Source organism: Stegodyphus dumicola, chromosome X1 (assembly GCF_044657685.1).
Source record: "Stegodyphus dumicola isolate Sdum_Otavi_A_Nest chromosome X1, ASM4465768v1".
NCBI classification, from domain to species: Eukaryota; Metazoa; Arthropoda; class Arachnida; order Araneae; family Eresidae; genus Stegodyphus; species Stegodyphus dumicola.
This window is the reverse complement of record NC_140780.1, coordinates 17,859,720-17,874,823: the sequence shown is the minus strand read 5'-3', so window position 1 is coordinate 17,874,823 and position 15,104 is coordinate 17,859,720. Positions and strand designations below refer to the sequence as shown.

General features: G+C 34.2%; 1 protein-coding gene across 3 annotated transcripts in view; it reads left to right on the top strand.

Annotated features, from left to right (window-relative positions):
- Positions 1-15,104, top strand: part of LOC118186993 (doublesex- and mab-3-related transcription factor 2-like) — a 178,490-nt gene that overhangs the window by 155,384 nt on the left and 8,002 nt on the right. For all 3 annotated transcript variants that reach the window (XM_035357169.2, XM_085807008.1, XM_085807007.1), the window contains exons 2-3: positions 8,969-9,177; positions 14,499-14,629. In XM_035357169.2, the coding sequence (XP_035213060.1) occupies positions 8,969-9,177; positions 14,499-14,629 (340 nt within the window). The remainder of the gene's footprint in view (positions 1-8,968; positions 9,178-14,498; positions 14,630-15,104) is intronic.

Genomic DNA, 15,104 nt, shown 5'->3' with positions numbered 1-15,104 from the left:
TTTTTTTAACTAAAATTTAAATTTTGAAATGAATTCCTAAAAATTTTTTATTTATTAAATTGAATTCCTTAAAAAATGTTTATCAAAAGCTAAATTTAAAGAAAGAAAATATATATATATGCATATAAATGTAGTTCAGCAGGACATTGAAGAGCCCCTAAGCCTTCGGGCCCCTATGCGACGGCATTCCTTGCATACCCTTATTTACGACCTAAAATCGTATTCTCGCGTCATTACTATAACCGATGTATATATGTACGTTGTCTATTGTCTGAAAACTTTACATTTTCCTTGATTTTATCTCAGTTATCTTATTTGGCTCAGTCTAAAGCTCTTTTTCTTCAATCTGGAGATACTGACTCAATACAACACATAACTTAGGGTTTGAAAACGCCTACTAACTGTTCTTGAAGATACTTTCCCTACATAGTGCATCCTAATTTGCTTCAAATTTTTATTCGGCGAAGTCCAATTACACTTTCAAAGAGTTTTTAAACTCTTTCAGTCTTATAGTTTTCCAAGTTATAGTTTCCAAGTTATAGTTTTTCCAAGTTATACTTATAGTTTTTCAGTCTTATAGTCTTATAGTTTTTTTTCTTTCATTTTTTTAGCACTACCAAAACTTCAGTACTTTATACTCAGTATAATTTAGCACAAGAATCTTACTGATGTTTACGCGAAAAACTAATTTTATCTGCGTTATCTCTGTCATATTTTTCTAATAAAACGCGATTCTTTGTAGATTAAGACTTTTTTAACATTCCGTTTTTAAACAGCATCACAGTCACTTAGAAAGGAATTCATGGGTCACTTATCATCCCTTATAAAAATACTGAAATCTCACATTGTTTAAATTAGTATGGTGGTTATGCTCCGAAAATGATATGTTGATGTCCTTCTTGCTAATGTACAATATGCAGCTACAATAGATATATATATGTATACATATCTATATGTATAAACCCAGCGGATAACTCAGTATCGGAAACGGTTATCCCCAATCAGAAGAACGAAGACTGGCAGTACAACTTATAAGGTATTTTTTCCACCTTCTTAGCATGCCTTCCTGGTGTAGTGGTTAGCACGCTCGACGCGAATTCGAGAGGTCCGTGGTTCAAGTCCCGGCGAGAGCATTGCTCATTTTCACATCTTCTGCTTCGAAATTACCTAATGTCTCTACAGTGGCGCCCGGACTAAAAGGTGGTGAATGATGATTCTTCACCACCAGGATTTGGTGACTGGGTTCCCTAAAACTCTAGTCGCACTTTAAAAGGGGGAGTATATAAGGTATTTCTCCCGCCTTCTTTGTATACCTTCGGGGTGTAGTGGTCAGGACGCTCGACGAGAATTCGAAAACTACGTTCTGGCCGGAAGTAGTAAGTTAAGAATTTGACAGGAAAGGAGTTTAACTCAAAATTTAACTGTTAATAAAATTAGCATAATCCTTACAGTTTTTATAACCAAAAGTTGATGCCGAAAGGAGCAAAAATGTCTTCCTTACATCGTGATGATCCTAGTTATAGTATAAGGTATATTTTAATTTTATAACAATTATTTTAATTTAGTTTACCTTTCCCATCTTTCCAAGCTTCAGCTTACAACTTCCTACCAGAATGAGTTTTTAGAATCGCCGTAAATGCAAATGAGAATAGTGTTTAAGTCAAGTTCAGTTGACTTCGCAGAGAAAATTAGGATTTCCGAGTAGCACGCGTTTGCCTTTGGACTACGTCTCTCTAAGCTGTTATTACGCTCGGTCGTATTACGTGCCTTATGATAGCTTCGCTGTCTAATTTAATATTACGGGCCGACTAGTTTAGAATTGAGTTAACTTCGGCTAAATCTGTTTAGTTAATCATTAGTTAGTTCTTATTTCTTACATTTTCAGTTTAAGCCCAAGTGGAGGCTTTTCTGTATGCCATGAGAAAAGGGCCGACTGTTACATTATGTTTTGAGTAGATAAATAGTAATTAGTCCTTCTTGGTTTAACGTTTCTGTTCTTGGACTTAAGCGATTATTCGCTTAGCAGTTCACTAGGTTCCTCGAGACTTAATTTAACAGAATAAAAGTGAGTAACTCTATAACAGGTCTGCCGTAAGCAGTTAAATCTAAGCATTTGAGAAGCGCACAATCAAAGGATCATGCTTCATGGGCTGAAATGAAAAAATTCGAGACATTACTTAAATTGTCTCTCTTAAATCAGAAATTCCATTCCCGTATTAGAAAGAAATACAAAATTGAGTTTAAGGAAAACAAATTTTCAAAGCATTTACTACTTGAAAACTCTACGTCAAAGTTAATAGCTATAGACCTGTTCAAGTTATCAGTGAAGACGTGATGAGTAAGGACAAGTGCTATATTCGGAGATTGGGACGAGCTTTGTCATACACGTGCTTTCATTCTTATATGTACCCGTAAAGCAAATGTTTTTAAATTTCATCTAAAGGCGAATTATTGGTAACAGCAGATCTAACGAGGCTAGAGTGTGCTTTTATTCGAGACTTACATTTGGGATAATTTATGCTACAAGATACTCGTTTAAGTTTCTGACCTGAATTGAATAAAAAGTATCTAGAAAACATTGCAGAGCAGCGGTTGTTAACCTTTTTTAATGATCTGTATCCCCTTGGATGTGAAAACAAGGTCTCGCATCTTGAAAAACTTCCTTGCAGCAATTTGATATAAGAAGAATGCTTGGCTAGGAAAGACATTAATTTGAAGTCGCGAATGGATTGAGATTAGATCACTGAAAATGTCTTAGAAAAAATATAAAAAAATAATAAAAATTACTTAGTAGAAGATGCGGGGAACTTTTGAAGAATCACAAAATCATTTGATAATCCAGATATCTCTTTATTACGTGTTGATTGCCCTATGGCATATCCCAATGGGGCCAACTCTGCACCCCACAATTTTATGATAAAGTAGCACCCAAGCAAGAGACGTTCTTTAACTCGCAAGCATAAGCAGAGAAAGAGAAAGGCTAGTTGGATTGCAACGGTATTTATAGGAAACTTTTTCGTTAATCTGATTGGCTAAAATTTATAGGCAATGCAGATGTTTAAGATGACATAATGCGGAATTGGTTTTGGATATGAAGCAGTTTTGAGAAATTTACTAGAGAGGAAGTACCCAAATTAAAAATGAGCAACTAAGAGGCCTTTTTTAAATCGTAATTTTCATTTATATATTTTTATCTTGCATACATTCAAACAAAATATTAATTTCCAATGGCTAACTTGATGTTGGTTCATAATAGTAATAATTTTGAAGCAAGTCTCCTTTTTTGAAAGTGGCACGCGTAAATCATCTCTTGCATTCATGCAATTTCTGACTTTTTCTTCTATTGAGGCAGGTGGTGCAAATGGTAAGAGTGTTTGCAGTGTTGCTTTTGCCAACTATGGATAAGGTTTTAACTGTGGGCACCAGAATTCTTCCAAGTCCAGTTTTCAAATTCCATTTGAATATATATATACATGGCTCGTATTACAAAAATATCGTCTTTTATAAAATCGCTGTTTTCCAGCAAATTTGGCTTAAATAGAATGCATCCAGTCTCCATCTCTGAACTTATGGTACAGTATGCATGAAATGATTCACTCAGTTTTTTGCAGGTACTATATTTCAATTTCAGTTATAATTATTTTCTAATTTTCTAGAACAAATGGATTAAACAAAGGTAAATTTGAAAATACTCATTTTGTACTCAACATCTTCAAATTTTTAGTTTTGCAATAAATGCAGATTTTTCACTAGCCGTTATTGTATTCTTAACAAATACTTGCATTAATGTATTTAATTCATTCAGGTGGCTAAGCATATCTTAAATGTAGTATATTAAAAGTAGTGCTTCTCTTTTTTCAAAAGCTTTAACTAAATATCAAATTTCTATAATAAAAATTGAATAGCAAAAACCCTGCCTAACATGCAGTCTTTGAAGAGCGACCGTTTTCCTGTGTGATAAAGAAGCACAGTATGAACAACGCCGATTTCTTCGTATAAAGCACAATAGATATGATGATTAAGCCCTTATCCTCTAATAGTAAAATGGGTCTTTGCGTACCACCTTTTTATGTTACACAAGCACCATAATCGTAAGCTTTATGTAATCAATTGATCGCATCCTGTATGTCAGTGGATAGTGTTGGTCAATTAAAGAAATCAGTATTCGTTTCTGTGTCAGACTATCTCGTTCCCGCAGCATGCCAATACATGGGCGTATCCCCCAAATTGTACCGCTACTGAAGAGGCGCCCACATATTACATAAAGGCTTATAGTTCACTATTTTCAAGTATTTCTGGCTGCTATGCACTCTTTCTCACAAACAGATTATGAATCCTCTGTCACTGAATTCATCACTATCCGAAACAAAATCAAAATGCACTAACAAATAATAAAAATAAATCTCGCTTGATTACAGCAACTAGAACAAAATATAAAGCACGAAGAAAGCAAAATATTTAAATTTGTCAAAATGAATGAGAAAAAATGTAGCAAAACATCAAATATATGATCAGGTCTCTACAATTCGTAGCTAGGATTATTTAAATAACATAGAATTGCAAAAGCTGTCATAAACAATAGAAACGTTTCTAAGAAAACATGACTAGCCTCATCTATTTGCGTCATTGAAAAAGGCAAGAGGAAAGCGTAGCACGCATAAGCTCCATCCTAAGTAGGCCAGAAAAACAAAATGTGTGACTTGCTACTTCTGTCGATTAAATACAATTTAGAATGACACATTTCGTACCCCCTTTCCATAAGTATTTTAACTACATTTTTGTTAAACGTTTCTCTTTGTTCTTACTTTACGATACTAAATGGTGGATACTCGGAAAATTATTTTGTAGCCTAACTTTTACAAATCTTGTGCCAAACGTCGACATAGCGATGGCTAGTTCTCGGCAGGTAGCAAGGCTGATAGAATCCATCGAAAATTTAGAAACTTCTCTCTCACCCCAAGTTAAGATCCACTACTGTAGTGGTATGTTATGATATTTATGGTTCAAAATTAATAAATTGTTACAGATTAGTTTACTGAGGACGTAGGCGGATGAAAGAGACTTTTTTAAGGTATTTAATTTTTACAAAGTGCCTTTAATAGCTCGTTAAGCGCTTATGTTGACCTAGCTCTATTCCTTTTAAAAGCACTTTGACGTAAGTTCTTGTATACTTGCTTGTATTTTGTAATTTTAATGTTAACTGAGCAAAAAACTGTAGAGAAATAATAAACGTAATATCACAGTCAGCGTAAGATAAAAATTTTAGAAGAAATCTAAATTTGAATTTTAGAATTATGCCGTAACTCAATTACTTAACTTCCCCCCCTCTCGATCTCTAAGCTTTACGTACAAGAAATATCTCACAACCTTGAACTCTCAGTTCTCTGAAATAAATATATATGATTCTGCTTATCGAGGAATAGGTGACAGTAAAAAAATAACTGCCAATATTCAATAAATAATGTAAAAAAAGCTTAAAATAGATTGTTTGAGCCCCAAAATTTGAAATAATTTTTTGTAACATTCCCAAAGCTACGTTGCCAACTATAATTAGATTCATGTATTTTCTACTTTCTATTGAAATAATTTAGCAGTTACTTTTTATAACATCATGTACTTCTAAATCAGCAAAAGCCTTTTCAGTTTTTTATGTATTGTTTTAATTCGATATTGTATACCTAAAAGTTAGGTTACTTGAATATAGCAAAGCACACGAGAACAATTTACCTAAGGGCCTGGATGTCTTAGTGAAAGACTTTCTAATTGAAATAAACCGGAAAAAAGACTTTATAATGGCCCTGCATATAATGAAAACTACGAAAACAACAACCAGCTAACCTAATCGTTGGGGATTTAACCTGAGTCAAACTATCAATGTTTAGCCCTCTTAACTATTCGGCCATTGGTGGTGTTCAAAAATTAAGGACACTGGTTTCTATAAATTAAGGAATAATCACAAAAATAGCGATAACTCGTTCAAAAATAAGCCAATCCGTACAAAATTTGAATAGGTTATCAAATAAGAATTGCTAAGTAAAACTAAAGTATGCAATCAGTGGCGCTTCAATCGAAATACATCACCTGCGAGGAGGATAAAAGTGCATGTTTTAGAGCAATCCTGCACTACGTGATGCTGAAATCAGAAATCTGGGATAGCCAGTTTCTAACAATGATTTCCAGGCATCATTTGCCTGGAGAACTGGAATGGAGAGCTATTGGGAAAGAAAGGCAGGACAAGAAGTGGTTAATGTGAATGCTTCTGTGGTTCGTAGACTTTGGCAACAATTTCTAACCACGGATTCAAAATCCAGAAAGCTCAGTCAAGGACGGCCAACCGCTACGATGAGCGCTGATAACCGATATTTGTTTTCATGTGCGCGAAGGACTAGAACCTCAGCTCCGACTCGATCCTCCCTTAGCCAGTAGAAGGTTGATGTCAACGTCGACTGAGCGTAGAAGGCTTCACGAAAGAGATGTGTACGCGAGGCGACTTTTCATTCGCGTGCCGCTCATGTCACGTCATTGAAGGGAACGTTTGAGGTGGCGACGTCAACGTGTCCACTGGACAGCTGATGAATAGAGGGCCTTTCTCTTTACGAATGAGTCCAGGTTTAGCCTCCGAAGCGATAGTAGGTGTTATTTGATTTGAAGAGAACCTAGAACCCGTTATCATCTATCAAATATCCGTGAAAGAGATGCATATGGAGAAGGCAGTGTCTGTGTTGAGGTGGTATGATTCTGGGCGGAAGCAGAGCCCTTCATACCTGAGCATTCCACGTGGAACGTCACGTGGAATGCTCAGATCTATAGAGTCATTCTTGATAATTATGCGCGCCCTTATGCCGAGGCAATAGGTGATAATTTCCTGCTACAGAATTTTACGCACAATGATTATCTTCAGCAGCAAACTATTCACCGCATGCAATGGTGAGCTGCGTCACCGAACTTTAATCCTATCCCACCATATTTGAGATGAAGATGTATAGATGTTCTCAATCCTTCACTTCAGACTCTTACCACGCCTGCAACTGTTTTGCAAAAAGCAATGGCTCTCACTTCCTACGGAACTGATAGACTACATAAATGACAACATCGCACATCTCCCTGAAATAGTTTGTACTGCTTCTAGGGGATATCATATTCCATACTGAAGGTAATTTTCCTTTACCAAGCTAACACATCCGATTTGTTCATTTATACTGTAGAGTTCCTCACTTTGTAATTCTAAGTTAATGTTAGAAGTGAAGAATCTAAGAACTGATAAGCGAATAATCGCTTAAGTTCGGTGACAAGAAACAACAAGACAGAAAGCTAACTAACCCTTTATTATTCCAATAAGATTTAACAAAACTCCGCCTGGGAGTGTACACACAAAGCCCGCACTTGGACTTGAACTTAAAAGACTAAGAATTAAACTAAAACTAAGATTAACTAAAGAAATATAGCCGATGCTATCAAGGTTCAAATCGAGTTGGCCCCTTAACTTAATTGACTACGAAGCTTAGCAAGGGCCTGAGTACGGCCGAGCGTAATAACAGCTTTGAGAGAGAGTGGCCAAAAAGGCAAACGCGCGTAAATCAGAAACTCTGATTTTCTCTGCCTCTGTAAGTAACTTCGTGGTTTAAATACCGCTCCTCCTCATTAAATATTCAGCAAGATTCCAAAACTACGTTCTGTCCAGAAGTAATAAGTTGAAGTTAAGAATTTGACAGGAAAGGAACTTAAAATTTAACTGTTAATAAAATTAACATAATCCTTGCATAACAAATGCTGATTTCTATCCCATTATAATTGTCTGGTTATTCCTTTTCGTGTTATTTTATACCTTACTATGTGTTGTATACTATGGGTCAGTTTCATTAAATTCTAACATGTAACTTTTTGACCAATTGTCCTTTTTTTTTTATTTTTCTTAATTAATGATAGCCAGTGTAGAAAAGTTTTACTTGCGTTTGAACACTTCAAGTGCTTTTGTCGGTACATTTATAAAGTAACAAACATTTCTACATTAACTGAAGTATTATCTATGTATAAGCTTAAAATTTAAACAAGCACCAGTAGTTATTACAGCTGAAATCTGTAACCAGTTTAAATTTTAAACACGCTACAACAGTTATTATATAGTGAAAGCTGTAATTTGTAATAAATCATCGAAATATTTAGGTATCAAATGAAACCTGGCTTTTCCTCTGAGAATTTGGCTGAAAATTATTAAAATTCTGAATAAATTGTGAAGTAGTTGACCCTAAAGTGCTAAACGTCTCTGTACTTGGTCCCAAAGTAATAATTATGTGCTTACTCGAAAACACTAGTTTCGATGAAATTAAAATACTCAAACCTTTTAATAAAACTTCAGAATTTTAGTATCCTTGAGTGTATGAACTCCCTAAAAGTTAAAATTAGCCTCGCAGTGGATTATTAGATATCGTGATATGTTCCAACTTGGTAGAAACTTCATGTTCACAAATGAATTTATCGCTTCTCTTCTTAATAGATAACACAAATTTTTATGCCATCAACAGTTTTCAGTATGGGCAAGTAATAAGAATTATTTGCTTTAACGGGGGGAAAAAAGTTTTCTCATAAATCAGTGGTCTTTGAAGCTAGACTACGATGAATGTCCACATTATTCTGACCACCATGGATAAGGGTTAAATTTATCAAATTATTGTCAATTTACAGAAAAATAAAAAATTGAACTTATTCTGAGAGTATTCTAAAAGTGAACTTATTCTGAGAGCATCCTGAAAGTGAACTTATTCTGAGAGTTATTACTAAAATGGTAAAATTCTTATATTTGTTTTAAAAAATTTCCTTTTTCTAATAACTCTAAGACTCAAGGATTTGTTATTCGCATAAATTTTTAATGCTTCCGCGGTGAATAAAAGCAAAACTAAATTCAAACCTCTCGCGAAGAAATGAATTCCTTACTTTCCACTACAGCGCATTTTAATGTTCATTTTTACAGCATATGGAGACGCTGGTTGCCAGTGCGGATGCTTGCAAAAAGAGGAGACAACTTCGGAAGCCGAAATGCGCCCGCTGCAGAAATCACGGAGTTGTATCGTGTTTGAAAGGACACAAAAAATTCTGCCATTGGAGAGAATGCGTGTGCAGAAGTTGTGTTTTAGTTGCAGAAAGGCAGAAAATTATGGCTCTTCAGGTTGCACTTCGAAGGTAGGTGAAGATAAAATCTGTCAAAAAGTTACTTTAAAAAAAATAATAATAATAATCACATGTGTTAGCTGAGTTTTGAGACTTCTGAAAACAAAACCTGATAAAATTTTAAATAATTCACAAATGAAAATAATCTGTCCAATTTTTCTATGCTCATATTTAAATACGAAAAAATTAATAAAAAAATATTACATCGACTTTTAGACAAATAAAAGGCAGGAAAAGCAGGAACAAAATACAAAAGCAGCAGGAATACAAAAGCAGGAACTTCATTGAGACACATCGTAGGTAGAAAAGTTAATAAATATGCATGATATAACATTTAAAATCATGTACGCTAAATTATGCTTTATACATAACCTGGCACACTACATTATATCTTGCTCATGTTTTAAGGAATCTTGTACAAATTCATTATGGCTTATACATTTTCCAGAAAAAAGTAAGAATTTGTAATAGAAAATTGAGCATAAAAGGAAAAATTCAGATTTCAAACGTAATTGTTAAAAATAACTTTCCATTAATTCCCTTTCAATTATTTTTATTTAGCTATCTTAATACGCAATAATATCTGCCGCTTTATTCTCGTTTTAAAAAACGGACTATTTTTCCTAATTTCCTCAGAATTACCCCATTGAAACTTCTGAATATCTTTTTCAAAACAAAGAAAAAATTATGATCTACTTTCTGCGAATACCATAATTTTATAGTGCAATTTTGCATTACTTTCTTGTCATAAAAATGGATACACAGACAGCTTAGCGTCAGTTGTTGAACGTGATACTCTTCATATTTCAACAAAGCGATTTGAAAACCTCAAACGTTATTCAACTTAAAAACGTACTCATCTATTGAAAAATCTTTCGATAAAAATTTTTAATTACTACCACTCTAACAAGGATTATTTTAAACACAGTCGTATTTTGATATGTTATTATACTAAAACTGGTTTTCCGAATTAAACGAAGCTGGCATGTTACAACTATAAATGACTTCTAATTGTAAATTTCCTTCTTATGTAACTGTACTTAGTTGAATACAAAGAATCAAAATAAAACTTATTCACTTGAGTAACTAAGATGTATTTCTTTAAAAAAAAATCAAATGTGAAATTCATTTTCTTCCGTTATACTCATTATTAATTGATTCGTGTATTAATCCAATGCATTAAAATATGTTTTAACTCTGATAAAGTGATAACATGAGCAATGTGAACAAAAGTTTGATTAAAGGGAATTCGAACAGTTATCTTTTTATTCTTTTGATAATCGTTGAGCAAATGCATATCCTTCAAATTATATCTCACCTTTTATGAACTAATAGTGAATTAGTTTTTTTAATATCTTTTTATTAAATCCAGTTTTCTCTAAATGGCTTTCCGAAGAATTTTGAAGTCTACTGAAAATGCAAGAACACTAAATGCTCCTTAACATGAAACTAAAACTCACTTCATGAAGCTCAGGTTTTTAGTAGATCATTTACAAAAGGTAGGATAAGGCATAATGAACTTATGCGAAACTGAAGAAGACTGTTAAGTGAAGATAAAGCGAGCCATATAAAAATTAACTCTTAAAACGAACAGCGACTTGATCAAAATCAGGGAGAATAATCCCATATGCGTGCACTTCACAGCATAAGAAACTGTAAAATATTTATATAAAACTGCTATTCCTAAAACAACCCGAACTGTCCTCTATAAACGTGCCTTAGCTTTAGCTATCCTTTAGCTTTACTTTAGCTCTGACATGCTGTAATCGAATAAACGAGCAAGTAACTAAAGGACTGGAATACATAGGATTAAGCAGATTGTTGCAATCTGAAAAATAGGAATGAAGAGACTCTTGAACTGTGTTTTACTTAGTCTTTAAATTATATTGCAATTTTTCTTTTATCTGAATTAAATCCTTCTAGAACTTCCTATCTCTGTTCTTCTTTCTTGAACATGCACAATTATCATACACGACCCATTCGAAGCACACTTAGCATGCAAACCCATTTAAGCGATTCTCTTTCACTGTTGAGAGCTGCCAAGTTTTTACTATGTGCAGGGTACTAAAGAACGATTAGTAAGTATTGGTATGCAGTGATGTACAGCCGCCAATAGGGCGATCAGACCGTCTAATCTGGGTGTGCTGTGGAAAGAGTAACTGGGTAACTCGCCTTTTTTCTTCTTACTTCTTTATGTGGATATATAAGGACAGTATAAAATCTAGCTCTCTCATAATAACTCATTACTGAACACTCTCTTTATATATGTTACGGTCAATGTGATTAATCGGTTATTATTAATAATAACCGGTGACTATTTATAATAACCAACTAAGCCGGTTAAAGTGAATACTTTATCAGACTTACTGATTAATATTAATAATTATCAGTGAAGTTTGGCTAATGTGATAACTTCCAACGCATTTGGCTAGAGATTTCCAATACTCATGCGTACAATGTCACTTGCTTGTTTACTTTGGGTGTAGACGCCCGCACTTTGCGTGCGTTGTTCATTTGTTAAGCGAATACATCGTGCTTGACGGTTTTGATCCTTTTTTATACAGTTGCCAGTTTTTGCGTAAGTTTATTTGTCAGTTTTCGGAGTGTGCGTTGCTCTTTTAACATTTTCACAAATTTTATTGCAATTTAAGCACAATGGAAGATGCTTTAGAATTCATTAAGTCACATTTTAACGATCATTTGGACATGTTCAAGTAGAGAGAAAGGATAAACCATCAGTTATTTACAAGAAAACAGTATCATTCCTTTATTGCGAAACTTAAGGAACGCAAAGAGAAGATTTGCGGCAAAAAGACTATCAACGAATATCAAGATATGATATTGTTAAAATTTGGTAGTGTTGAGAAACTCATTATTCCAGTGCAAAATGAAAAAGGTCCAACTGTTTATTATACTTGTATGGAAGAGAATTTTCAAATAATCCACAAGCCTCATATTGTAATCGGCCAAGGTGGTGGTGTATTGAGAATACGGCAAAGCACACGAGGGCTATCTGCTAAAGGAAACTGGCTCGTATACACGTTACACATCGTGGGGAAAACCACGAAAACGCCCATGCAGCCAGCCCGTTCGCGGGATTCGAACCTCGGACCGAACTACCAGTGTTCAGCGATTTTACCGCTCGGCCGCTGGTGGGCGTAATCGGCCAAGGAGGACGAAACAGAATGATGAGAGAAATTAAGGCCATAAGAATATTACAATTGAAATGGTGATGATTTATTTGAATCTTTGTGGACCTTGTCAAAAGGTACAAAGTAGTCCAAGAAAAGGCCTTGTTGTTAAATCAATTAAAAGCAGTCAATTCAATCCTAGGTGTCAAGTTGACTTCATTGATGTGCAGTCACACTTGACAATTGACAAATGAGAAGCAGGATCCGAGCACCCGGGCGGCTTACACAGATTAGTCGGGTATTGTTCAAATCCCGCAGCTGTCCAGAACAACGCCCTAAAACAGAAAGGTTGAATATTGCCATACAAGGCATACATGGGCTGGTGGCATCGTACATAAAAACTTTTTATGATACTTGCTTACATACATGATAATTGATACACGTATTAGATAAACATACTGATTCATAATAGATAAATATACATGAGCTAAACATATATGATACATAATCATACAACTGAATTGCTCGGTGGCATACTTACGATTACTGATACTGATTTATAATACAAAAACACCCGTGACTCATAATCATACTACTGAATTGTTCCGTGCCATACATACAGTTACTTTCTTACACAATTTCTGAGTTACATACAAATACTGAATTGTACAAATCAAGCCTAATAAGTTGTGTGTGTGATCTGATCACTTTGTGTGTAATTTGGACATGGCGTGTGTTAGTTCATACTGAACAAGCCATACTTTACTTACATATATGATACATATAATTGATAAACATAATAGATAAACATACTGATTCATAATACATAATAGATAAACATACTGGTTCATAATAAACATACATAATAGATGTCGTTTTCAAGTGTTTTTTGCAGCAACGTTCTATGGAAACCCAATTTCGGATCTGATTCCTTGTGAGAAAGCTAAGATCTTAGCTCAGAAGCTTATTTGTTCATCCTTTAAGCAAGTAACGTCTGGCTAAGAAATATTAAGTGCAGGCACGGTGTCCGTGAATTAGATTTAAGTGGTAAGAAGTTATCAGCAAACTCCAAAGACGCAGAAGGTTTTATGAAAAAATTTTAAATTGTAACAGACTCCTACGATTCTGAGATTTTGTACAACGTCGATAAAACCGATCTTGTTTGGAAAGTTCTGCCTAAAACAACGTTAGCATCTAAAAGGGAGAGTAGTGCACCCCGATACAAAGTTAGTAAAGGCCATGTTACGGTGCTTACCTAAGCAAGCCCTACGGAAGCCATTAAATACACCTTCTGTTGATAGGGAAGTAAAAGATGCCAAGAGCATTTAAAAATGTGAAAAAGCTTCCTCTCTTTTATAGAAACGAATCTAAGGTTGGGATGACTGCAGCATTGTTTAGCAGAACCCATTTCCGAGTGGTACGACGAAAATTTCATCCCTCAGGAATGAGCAGTTTACAACAATCTTTTTACCGCCAAACGTCACAATCTTGTTGCAACCAATGGACCAGTCTGCTACCGAAACCATGAAACGCCATTACAGAAGACAAATTTAAGGAAACTTTTGCTAGATAGTGAAGACGAAGAAGGTATATTCGCTAACCAAAAAAAAAAAAAAAAAAAAAAAAAATTTGAAAGACTGCGCTTACATGGTGGCTGAAGCTTGAGCTCCAGAAAGTCTAAGTAAAAAGGCCACCAAAAAATTCAAGTAATAGATGCACAACAGGTTTATTTTAAAAGCGACAATATCCGCTAGTTAACAGTTCAACTAGTTAATTTTTCATTGACTTAAAGTGCCACATGTTAAGTATAAAAAATGAAGTTCCTTCCCCGTTGTTTCATGTGCATTGTTTAATTCTATCCCGTTGTTTTATTTATGGTCACCTAGCTCACATTGCGCTATATTAATGGACCAAGTACTCTATAATAGAGCTTATCATTGATCCTCTTACGTCAGGTTACAAATTTATTTCTTTTTACAATGGCATTCACGATAAACAAGCCATTAGAGCATTTAATTAAAGTAAAGTAAGCGTAGTTTTGAATATCTTTGTGTCAATTTTCCGGATGCTTTCAAACATGAGATATCTTACAGACAAATGTAACTTAATAATTCTTAAGTTTTTCTTTTATCCACTCTTGTTAACTTTGCGTTCCTCCTTTTTTTTTTTTTTTTTTTTTTTTTTTTTTTTTTTTCCCCGCAGACATGGATCATCCGCAGCAAGTAATGAAAAAATGGAATTTAATTCGCAATACGTGCTTGAGCAGAAAAAGAAATACCAAAGACAACTTCGATTATTAAACAGAAGCGTTTTTGTAAAGGATTCTGCAGAAAGTAAGATAGCTTGTTTTTATGAACTAACAAATTCAAAAGAAATAAATATACCGCTCACAGCAATACATAATTTAATAACTTATAGTATAATATTATACTCCTGTGTTTCGATGAACTTGTTATCAAATTTCCATTAACGCAGTTACTGTAGTACATTTATCTACATTAATTGATTCGTGAATTAAATTTATGAAAGTTTAAGAAATTTGTGTTAGGCGATCTTCTCTTAATGGAATTCCCAAAATGAAATCAAATTATTTTGATGATCTTCTGTAATAATAAATTATTTGGTGAATTGTTGTAAGTTATTATAGCTGACTGTTTAGTGTATTAGGCTGTTACAGTTAAAATGGTTGATTTCATTGGTGTCAAGAAAGCAAGCTTACAAAAAAAGAAGATGCACATGATTTGAATCAATACGTTTTCTCCAACCTATGTGAAAATCATTTATGCCAAAAAAGCTGTAAAATGTTTA